The 12,164-nt window shown below is 39.5% G+C and overlaps 1 protein-coding gene across 1 annotated transcript in view; it reads right to left on the bottom strand.

The window, feature by feature from the left end:
- LOC124717188 (WD repeat domain-containing protein 83) overlaps positions 1–12,164 on the bottom strand; it is a 51,408-nt gene that overhangs the window by 11,781 nt on the left and 27,463 nt on the right. Inside the window, exon 4 of the mRNA XM_047243964.1 lies at positions 6,761–6,950. Coding sequence (XP_047099920.1) covers positions 6,761–6,950 — 190 coding nt within the window. The remainder of the gene's footprint in view (positions 1–6,760; positions 6,951–12,164) is intronic.

The following is a 12,164-nucleotide window of genomic DNA, read 5'->3' on the forward strand; positions in this document are numbered from 1 at the left end:
AGCTAGATGTGCATGCGCAGAGCTGAAATCGCGTATAAGCAGCGCGCCTGTCAGCTTCTGGCTAGTTGGAGTGTGGCTGTTTGGTGTATAAGCAGTGAGAGCAAGCAGCCAGAATCTACTTAAAAAAAATCTTTCTGGTGCTGCCAAGGTGCCACATTTGCACATGCACATAGCTGTCTTTGTTAGGAGGAGGCAGGGGGGGGGGGGGGGAGGGAAAGTTCATGTGACTCGTGTTTTGTTCGTGGCGCATTATCAGTCATTTCGAAGCTATGACAGGTCCTGCATTCGGCTATTTCACGTTTACACTACATTGTTAATAGTAAGGTAAGAAAATCAGATGTTTACCCACCACTATGCGCAGCATTCTAACCAGAAATGGGACGAGAAGCGTTTAAGCAGTGCAATGACCAAACAAGGATTTTTATGTCATCACAGCAGCGCATGTGCACTAAAGGCTGTTTTTAGTGCTTGAAAGTAGCAGTCTGGCAGCTGCTTAAACAAACCTAAGTAGTATCGCAGAAGGTGCCGTGTGGTAAATATGGGGCAATCTTTAGCGAATCGACAACAATGTATTCCTTTGATCGATGCACATGAAACAGTGTTCCAGGACATATTATAAGCACACTTAATAGCTACTTTAGTGCAGTACAGGTCCAGTGCCACTCCAATTCAAAAGATTCTCTTGCGTCACCATGACAAACGGGCCCATACTCCCACATCCTTTGTAAATTTGAGTCGATATTGTTATAACTGAAATAACATCACACAGCTTCTCAAGCTGTGAAATTCCATTTTGTTTGCTCCTCCCCTTTGGGGCACTTTACTTTTTTTGTTGAACACTGTATAACCGAATAAACTTTTACCAACCACGGAAGTGAAAAAGGACATATATACTACTACTTACTACACTGCAAGATTCTATACTACTGTGAGAAACTCCTGAAAAATAAAAGACTGAGCCGCAAGGAAGATTAGAGTTTAACTTCCTGTAAATGACACTGTCATTAGAAACAGATCAGAAGCTCTGAGCAGGGAAGGAAATCCACTGAACCATCTCACTCAGAGTGTGCCACGAGACAGTGTTTCAACTCAGATATTAAAATCTCATGTTAATCACTTAAATTTTTCAGTTCTGCTGGAAGCCTATTGAAAATGATATTTACAAAATAGTGTACACCCTTCTGTACAATGGTTAAAGTAGTACAAATTGTTTTCCCATCTTGCATTCACTGACTGAATGAGACAGCTCACTGTGAGTTGACTCCATATTATTCATATAAAATTCCACGAGGGGTATAAGTGCAGGGACTGCAGATTTACAAACCTGAAGTGCTTTGTAATAAATCCTATCCTTGTGCTGTCTGTTCTAACTAAAATGGTCATCTGCTTTACAGCTTCTAGTCGCAACCATGACCCAGGCATCAGCTTCATATTTTACTAGAATGCATAATTATCCTCAGCCTCTCGATTAATCACTGTGATTAAGATCAAGCTACTACAGGGTCCTTCAAAAGGTGTAACAATTTTGATAGATCAAATTCTGAACTTTACTTGTTTATTTTTTCAAAAGATGTTAACAAAATACATAAACATGTTCGTTACACATTCCCACTGCAGGTACAGAAAATGATATTTGTCATATGACTTCCTCCTTCGCAGTGGCATACAAGAGATCTGTCCACGAAATTCACTTTGAGTGTCTGCCAAGACTCATTTGCATTTTGCCAACATCATGTCAAATTTTCTCTTTTAACTTGGGGATGTTTGGGGTTTACTGACACACACCAATCATTTAAGATAATCTCAGATAAAATTTTGCACAGATTACAAGTGGTACCAACTTACTGAAACCACAGTTCTTGAACATCTGTCCCACTGGAATGAGTCCACAAACAGTTATCATCAAACACTATTGGTTTCCAGTAACTGCCACAGCTTGTCCTGCCACATCTCCAAAAAGTAAAGGCTGATGATGCCACCCATCTGAAAGACACACCAAACTGTCACTCAGTGTGGATGCATTTCCTTCTCTTCAACAGTGCAATGATTTACTGTCCCAGATAAATCAGTTCTGTTTATTCACTAATCGATTTAAGTGGAAGTGCATCTCATCATTAAAGAAATGACCCACCCCCCTCCCCCAGGAAATACTATTAAAATCCCAATGATCAGCTGCCAAAGCATTCGCAACAAAGTCCCAGCATTTCAAGCAGTGCTAGAAAGCAGTGGAGCTTACAGTGTTCTGGCTAAAACCTGAAACTGACAGCAGTGATAATTTTGGGGTAAAACCATAAATAGAAAGGATAGGATAAACTCAAATCTACCAAGATAAAAATTGAAGTTGCATGCTAGATTGTTTGGGCAAGACTAAGTATCAAAAAACAGCACAAATTTCTAACTGGTTCCTTCTACTGACCACCAGACTCACTCCTAGGTGTAACCGTAAACTTTAGAGAAAAACATTGAAGGTCACCGAACAGTTGATTGGGACGACTAGTTTTATGAGTGGTAGGCACGGCAGTACAGACTGTGAAATAATACTAAATACTTTCTCTAAAAACTACCTACAGTCTGTTCAAAATTACGTTAGGATTGACAGCTACGGAGGAAGTAGTAGGGTGAGGTCCACGCAGAAGGTGCGGCGTGCATTCTGCCAATCCAACAAGACCTGTAATCACTGAAAACACTGGTATTTGCTATGCCTTCACCCCAATCACCACAATACTTTACACCTGCATTACGCTTCAGTCTCAGGCTTCTTAAGGTCCTGTGCGAGCATCTGTTGCACCACGTGACAGTGTATCTTTTCATTTACAGTTCCGGAAGTCACGATTTTATTTGTTGTACAGTACTAAAAAATGTCAGAAGTAAGTTCGTAGAAAGTTGTGAGCGGAAAAGTTTGAAGTCGCTCACTTGGCCAGTTTTGATATTTTAACAAGAAAGTAAATATCACTGATTGTAATATAATTGCTGCAATACTGAGACACTGTTTTTTTTTTTTTTTTTTTTTTTTTTTGTGTGTGTCTTGTTTGCTTTTAATCTTTCTCTCAATACTGGTTGGCCTATTTAAGATAATTTTTCTTGTCGCAATAAACATGCATAAATCTTATTTTCCTTACGTTAGAAATAAGTAGGCAGATCAAAAAACTGAATAACAGATTAATGATAAATCTAGCAATCCATTTCTTGTAATGAAACCATGTGAGTGACAACTTAGTACTTGAGTGGACCACTGTGTGTCACATTTAACTGACATTATCTTGAGTTAGAAAACACAGACACAGCTCCAGTTTGGAGCACATGAAAATATGGTGTACTCAAAGAGTTTCTTCTCATGTGTTCACCTAACCTCAACAACAGAAAGGTTTCTAAAAGAGAGAGAGAGAGAGAGAGAGAGAGAGAGAAAGAGAGAGAAAGAGAAAGAGAGAGAGAGAGAGAGAGAGAGAGAAATCAATAACAATGTCAAGAAATGTATTTTTGCAGACTGTCCGTATACCATCTTAATAATTTGTTTCCATAAATCAAACTAAGACGAAAATACAGACTGCATTTCCAGAACACACCAAAGCCAATATTATATTTTTAAACTGAACAGTTTGCAAGTATGTGCGAGTTGAATAAAATGTAAGATTATGCATGTGTTATGTACGGGACACGACAACTCTGTTTCACACCTCCACGTGCTCCTGCTCCAATGTCAGTCCTAGAGTAATTTTGATCGGATTATAGAACAGATAGTCCAGAAGCCCACTTATAATGGAAACAAAAAGGGTACGACACACTATCCTCCCTCATTCAAAGTTCAAATAAAAAAGACCGATGGATCACAATACAGAAACTGTATTAATAACACCTGATATCTATGGAGTGGGAAGTTTTATTTACATGCATTGCCACAGCAATAGGTTGATACAGCAGTATAAAAACAACAACAACAAGGACTAAACAGAACAATGAATACATAGAACTGATGTCAATTAGTACAAATTGTAATCTGAAACAAATTCCCAACCATGCCTTGGACACATGAAGAATGTGCAACACACTGGAATCATTTTTGGTAAACGGTTATTTTCCCACCAACTCTTGTGATTCTTTGTGAAGGGGAAGTACCCTATAGGTTTTAATGAGTGAGTTTGCAAGAATCGAAATATGTGACATAAATAGCCATATTTTTTGATTGCACTGATTTAGATGCATAACATTTTTACACCACCAAAAAACCAAAGACTTCAGTATGTGACATAAATTTCAACTTGATATGTCTACCTATTCCTGAGAAAAAGGAGTCTCAACAAATGGACAACAGACATAGTGTGTGATAGCAAGTAACAAAAAATTTTTTTCTTCATATGATTTACTTACAAATTAACAGTTTTCAGATTTTTTCATTTGGTTGTAATATGAAACCTTACTTCTTGGCAGATATCGTGATTCTAGGTCAACAGGAAGTACCCTATAGATTGTGATGAGCAAGTTTGTGAATATCAAGATATGGTACATAAATGAGTGTCTTTTGACTGCTTTGACTTATAAGCTTCACTTGTTTTAAATTGCAAAGGGACCGTAGACCTTAACATGTGATATAAATTTTAACTTAACACCTCTATTTGTTCCTCAGAAAAGAGGTTCTGAACAATCAGGCAGACAGAAAGATGTACAAACAAGTTATTCTGTAAGTGATCATTTTTTACTGGTTGTGGTATGGAACCCCAAAAAGGGAGGAAGGCTATGCAGCATTCAAACTCTAGAAAATATTAATGCAGTATGGCGCTTATTTCAGCAGTTTCCTGAGAGATATGCTTGAAAATACACTATAGCTCATCAGTTATCCAGCTGAAGTGTGCATCAAATTTTGCAACAGGAGTTGCGGTTTCATCCAAACAAAATGGTTGTTGTTCAACAATTGTCTGAGCATGATTATGACAATTATGTGAGGTCATGCGAAAACATCCGAGAAAATGTACCTGAAGATGCCGTGGTCCTTTGTGGTGATTCAGCATATTTCTATTTATTGGGATTCATTAATCATCAATATTTCTGTTATTGGAATGGACAGAACCATTGTGAACTTCAAGAAAAACCACTACATAACAACCGCATTACTGTATGGTGCGAACTTGGAAGAGTTGGGATAACTGGTCCTTAGTCTTTTGAAGAGGATGGTGCTACTGCGACAGTCAACTCTCAATAATACACAAGTGATCAACACCTTTCTTTTTTTCCCAGCAAGATTCAGGGAGCTGCAGATTGACAAGGTATGGCTTCAGCAGTACAGAGCCACCGCTCACACAGTTCAGATTTCTCTCCAAGTGCTGAGACAGATGTTTACCAGACACTTAATCTCTTCACATGATGACATCCCCTGGCCAGCACTATCACTGGACCTTAAGCTCTGTAATTTTTATGTATGGCGGCATCTTTAGGCTGAGGTGTTCACACAAAAGCCGAGGACTTTTGCCAGCCCGAAAAACTGTGATACAGGAAGAAACTGGTCTTATCTGGCAAGAAATGCTTATTACAGTGATGCAGTCTTTCCGAAGTTGCGTTCAACAATGCACTGATAGTTGATGACACCAGGTGAATGATATACTGTTCAAAAAATGAAAAATTTCCACTGTATAGAGATCATTCATGTTAATACAATTTCTTTGTTTTGATCCATCTGTTTTTTTATTTGAACTTTAAATTAGGGAGTATGTTTTGCTGTACCCTATATTAGATGTAATGGGAACAACAGACCTGTTGTCTTGGGGGATATTCACACTGAAACAGGTATTGCTGACCATGAGACGGATGTAGCAACAATGAATCACAAAGAACAAAGGGTAACTTAAACAAGTAGAAAGATTTGCATACTCAGTAAACTAGGCAAGGCGGCAATAGAGTCATACATGAATGAGGAACTGAAAACATTTAGCTCTGGAGAGAAGTCTGTAAAAGGAATGTGGCTCAAGTTTAAAAGAAAAGTTGCCTGTGCACTTCACAGATGTGTACCTAGTAAAGCAGTTTATGATGGGATGAACCCAAGAAAGAAATTTCTATAGAAAGAGTGACTAGCGTATAATAGAAGCAAAAGAAGAGTGTAAAGATGTAAAAAAAGAAAGCAGAAATGCTTAACTCTGCTCAAATGTTCCTTTAAAAAGAGATCCCGGAGTTTAATTTTTGAACCATTGCAAAGATGAGTGATAAATCTGCAGGTTCTGATGGCATAATTGTAAGATTCTATACAGAATTTGAAGCTGAATTAGCCCCTGTTTAAAACATAATATATCATACAAGATCCCACAAACAAGAAACTGTGTCCAGCTATTGGAAAAAAGCACAAGTCACATTTGTCTACAATACAGATAGCAGAAGTGACACTAAAACAACTGTCCAATACATACATCTGTTCCTGAATCTTATATCCTGGACTGAAATGTAATGAGGTATCTCGAACAGAATGACTGCCACGCCAATCAACATGGATTCCAAAAACACTGGTCATGTGAAACTATGGTTTTCTTACATCCTGAAATCCATGGATGAATACATTCATGTAGAGGCAGTATTTCTTGACAGACACAAAGCATTTGACTCATATTAAAGAAGAAAAAGAAAATGAGAAGCATCCCATCATGCACTTAACACTCATTTGAAACGTGTAGATGCAGATCAGCACATAAGAAATCATATTTTCTAATGTGGAGTTATACAGCACTGATAACAACATAACAACATATTAAGAGCCAATTAAACACTTCTTCCTTCAACTCACGGGCAACACAGTCTGTGACAAGTTCGCCGGCTCGTACATCGTACCGCCGTACCCTTCCGTCCAGTGATCCTGTCACTATCTCGTGGTCAGTGACGAACAGTGATGTCACAGCATCTGAGGATTCAGCCAAGACCATCTCCGCGTCGCGTGTCTGCCGGCAACGGATGTCCCAGCAACGCACAGTGCAGTCCTGTGAAGGAAATTGCCAAGTCTCGATCAGACCATTGTGTTAATGCTAAGTGAAGTGTCTTGAGAGACACAGAAAGATAAAAAGGGATGACTCTGGCTATGCAAACATTTCTATTTCTTAGAGTGCCGGTCATTTTTGTGGATTTTCAATATGTTTTATTAAGATCAATAGCCAACATTTACCTGTGTTACTACCTCTTTATAAAAGACTGAAACTATTTCTCCTAGATTTCATATTTCCAGCTTCTTTGATGTTTAGTTTTCTTCTCTTAATATTTTTAATTAATGTTATGTTTTCCAAAATGTGTAAAAGTTTGCTACTCCTAATAATCTACTACTTCCAGTAATTGAAAAACAGCATCCTAAAACCATAATTATAAATTATTACATACTATTTTCACACAGTATAATTTTTTGGTGTTATACCCTCTGAAACACACTCTTTGCAGAAATAATGTAAACAACTGCTTCAACAAACATTTTTACAAACTCAAATGAGAAACACTCATTTGAAGTGTGGCACAGTTCTTCACGCACAAAGTCTTGTATAAATCATTGATATTATGATTCTCGACATGACTGTCAACAAACAAACAGCTGCTGCCCTCCAGCAACTTGATTCCATACAACAAACATAACTCACCAGCTGATTTAGAAACTGCATTTCCATGATCCTCCAGCTGTTTTAGAAGCTACACGTCCCTCACAACACAATGAAGACCACTGAGCCCATCAATATATGTGATTTTGTATTTAAAAGACATTTGACAGGGTCAACAGTGAAAGTTTTAACATTTTCAACGTTAGTGTTATTAGAGATGACCTGATAGTTCATTTCAGGAGGATGGGGGGGGGGGGGGGGGGAAATCATGGAATCATCTCAGAGTTTACTGTGGGAATCTCACATCAGAGTGGTCTAGGGTTTGAGCCTACACCTTTTGCATATGGGCTAGTGTGTAACGACCCCTTCACCATATCTGGTCACAGGAGGCTGTGCTACAGAACAGAAGTAAACAAAATTGTCTGTGCTCTAGATGTTACTTCCAAACATTTTTGGTAAACAGTGCTGCACAGTTTGAGTATACACTGCCTGAAATAAAAAGTGAAACAACCAGAAGACACAGGTGTCAATAGAACTTCATACACGTACACACCATTGGTGACTTTGTAAATGATTAAGAGATGCAATCCTCTGTGGCACATAGAACAGTCACGAGAGTGCATAACTGTTGTCTGTGTTTACTGTTAATACCAGGCAGGTGGAGCACATACGGGGCGCGAACAGTGTCAGACGTTGAGTGATCACTGCGAAGGGCACGAACTCGTGTGGGACAGCGTAATCGGCACCTGACAATGTTTGAAAGGGGCCTCATTGTGGGTCTACACTGGGTCATATGAACAGTCATGCAATATCTAGATTTGTAGGGGCTCGGATGTGGCACTGGCCTGATGTCAGATTGTTTGGGAACATGAGGGCAGGTAAACTCATCATCAAGGTTGTACTTGGCCATATCCAACCACCCAAGAGGGGACTGCCATATTCTGCATGTAGCACATCATAATCCCTTGCCATTTACACCTGCCACTCCAGAACAAATAAACAGCTACCTGCAACATTCTGTGTGATCCCACTCCATTAGCCAGATTAGGGAATTACCATCCTGTGTACTAATCGCACACTTTTGCTTGGCCCCTGCTCGGAGAATGGAGGGGGCAGAAGCTTGCTATAAGCTTGTAGCACATTGGCTGCCAAGACAAGCCCTGCCTCCTACCCCAGAACAGCCAGCTTACAGCATATAAGAGAAACAAACAGGTAAAGAATTAATGCAGAAGGGATGTGAAAGTTTATGGCGAGTCGCTATAAGCCCCAGGTACAGCCTCTTCGCTCATTTCTGCAAACAATATTAACAATCACAATCCATGACAATGCACACGGATCAACACTATATCCACAACTACTATGTGTTGTTACAGCACACAACATTGTTACATAGCTAAGGTTGGCAATGAGCATAAAATATTATGGAGCAACACACTCAGTTGACTTCCACTGATCACAGAGGGGTCAACAAAAAGTTTGCTATCAGTATATGGTGCCGTAAACACCACAACACAAGTGCCTGCAGCTGGTACCGTGACCGGGACTTTGACTGCAAACAAAAGGCACAGCATTGTGTTCAGTGGTGAACCACAGTTCTGCACTGTTGTGTATGACTTCGTGCACAACAGTAAGGAGAGGTAGGCTACAATGTGGTGCAGCAGTTGTCATCATACAGAAGCAGAAACGCTCAGTGAACATGTAAATAGAGTAAACGTAAGTTTTACTTAACTTATAGCTTTCTCCATTAGATTATATAATGGTAAGACAGAGATTTAGGAATCAGATTTTAAATTGTAAGACATTTCCAGGGGCAGATGTGGACTCTGATCACAATCTATTGGTTATGAACTGTAGATTAAAACTGAAGAAACTGCAAAAAGGTGGGAATTTAAGGAGATGGGACCTGGATAAACTGAAAGAACCAGAGGTTGTACAGAGTTTCAGGGGGAGCATAAGGGAACAATTGACAGGAATGGGGGAAAGAAATACAGTAGAAGAAGAATGGGTAGCTCTGAGGAATGAAGTAGTGAAAGCAGCAGAGGATCAAGTAGGTAAAAAGACGAGGGCTAGTAGAAATCGTTGGGTAACAGAAGAGATACTGAATTTAATTGATAATAGGAGAAAATACAAAAATGCAGTAAGTGAAGCAGGCAAAAAGGAACACAAACATCTCAAAAATGAGATCAACAGGAAGTGCAAAATGGCTAAGCAGGGATGGCTAGAGGACAAATGTAAGGATGTAGAGGCTTATCTCACGAGGCGTATGATACATACTGCCTACAGGAAAATTAAAGAGACCTTTGGAGAAAAGAGAACCACTTGCATGAATATCAAGAGCTCAGATGGAAACCCAGTTCTAAGCAAAGAAGGGAAAGCAGAAAGGTGGAAGGAGTATATAGAGGGTCTATACATGGGCGATGTTCTTGAGGACAATATTATGGAAATGGAAGAGGATGTAGATGAAGATGAAATGGGAGATATGATACTTCGTGAAGAGTTTGACAGAGCACTGAAAGACCTAAGTTGAAACAAGGCCCCAGGAGTAGACAACATTCCATTACAACTACTGACAGCCTTGGGAGAGCCAGTCCTGGCAAAACTCTACCATCTGGTGAGCAAGTTGTATAAGACAAGCGAAATTCCCTCAGACTTCAAGAAGAATGTAATAATTCCAATCCTAAGGAAAGCAGGTGTTGACAGATGTGAAAATTAATGAACTATCAGTTTAATAAGTCACAGCTGCAAAATACTAACACGAATTCTTTACAGACGAATGGAAAAACTGGTAGAAGCTGACCTCGGGGAAGATCAGTTTGGATTTCGTAGAAATGTTGGAACACGTGAGGTAATACTGACCCTACGACTTATCATAGACGAAAGATTAAGGAAAGGAAAACCTACATTTCTAGCATTTGTAGACTTAGAGAAAGCTTTTGACAATGTTGACTGGAATACTCTCTTTCAAATTCTGAAGGTGGCAGGGGTAAAATACAGGGAGCGAAAGGCTATTTACAATTTATACTGAAAGCAGATGACAGTTATAAGAGTCGAGGGACATGAAAGGGAAGCAGTGGTTGGGAAGGGAGTAAGACAGGATTGTAGCCTCTCCCCGATGCTATTCAATCTGTATATTGAGTAAGCAGTAAAGGAAACAAAAGAAAAGTTCAGAGTAGGTATTAAAATCCATGGAGAAGAAATAAAAATTTTGAGGTTCGCCAATGACATTGTAATTCTGTCAGATACAGCAAAGGACTTGCAAGAGCAGTTGAACGGAATGGACAGTGTCTTGAAAGGAGGGTATAAGATGAACATCAACAAAAGCAAAATGAGGATAATGGAATGTAGTCGAATTAAGTCGAGTGATGCTGAGGAAATTAGATTAGGAAATGAGGCACTTAAAGTAGTAAAGGAGTTTTGCTATTTGGGGAGCAAAATAACTGATGATGGTCGAAGTAGAGAGGATATAAAATGTAGACTGGCAATGGCAAGGAAAGCGTTTCTGAAGAAGAGAAATTTGTTAACATCAAGTATTGATTTAAGTGTCAGGAAGTCATTTCTGAAAGTATTTGTATGGAATGTAGCCATGCATGAAAGTGAAACATGGACAATAAATAGTTCAGACAAGAAGAGAATAGAAGCATTCGAAATGTGGTGCTACAGAAGAATGCTGAAGATTATATGGGTAGATCACATTACCAATGAGGAGGTATTGAATAGAATTGGGAAGAAGAGGAGTTTGTGGCACAACTTGACTAGAAGAAGGGATCGGTTGGTAGGGCATACTCTGAGGCATCAAGGGATCACCAATTTAGTACTGGAGGGAAGTGTGGAGGGTAAAAATCGTAGAGGGAGACCAAGAGATGAATACACCAAGCAGATTCAGAAGGATGTAGGTTGCAGTAGGTACTGGGAGATGAAGGAACTTACACAGGATAGAGTAGTATGGAGAGCTGCATCAAACCAGTCTCAGGACTGAAGACCACAACAGCAACAACAGCTTTCTCCAAGCATTGTGAAGAAACTTTACAAAAGAACAAACAGCGATAACGTGCAGTTATTACAAGAAGCGAACTAAATAGCGCCGTGGAGTGTGAGGCTCCTGCTACTAATGCACGAGTGAACTGTCGAAGATTGACTACAACTGAAGACTGTTGAAGACTGCGACTGAGGCTGGGCTGTGTAGCGGCCACAGGCCCTCCTATATCAAGCCAGCACTCACAGTTGGAGGCTCGGCTCAGCAGGCACATGTCATTGGATCTGCTGGGTCCTGTTTGACCACTATCGGTGTCTGTCAGGAATGTGCATTTCTATTGAAAACGGTATTCTAGCAGTTACTATTTTCGATTATTTACTGCAAATAGAACAGCAGATTTCTTCACCTATATATGCACAATGCAGAATATTGATTTACATTCCCAGTCAGCTGCCAGCTCCTAAATCATTGATCCTCTGCAGGTCTTCTTGCATTTCATTTCAGTCTTCTGGCATTGCAATTTTCCAATAGACAACAAAATCATCCATAAATAGTCTTATGCAGTCACTAATATTATCCATTAAATGAACAACGTAATTTGTCAACCGTAATGGCCCTAAAATACTATCTTGGGGTACTCC

The sequence above is a fragment of the Schistocerca piceifrons genome, chromosome 9 (assembly GCF_021461385.2).
Source record: "Schistocerca piceifrons isolate TAMUIC-IGC-003096 chromosome 9, iqSchPice1.1, whole genome shotgun sequence".
Taxonomy (NCBI): domain Eukaryota; kingdom Metazoa; phylum Arthropoda; class Insecta; order Orthoptera; family Acrididae; genus Schistocerca; species Schistocerca piceifrons.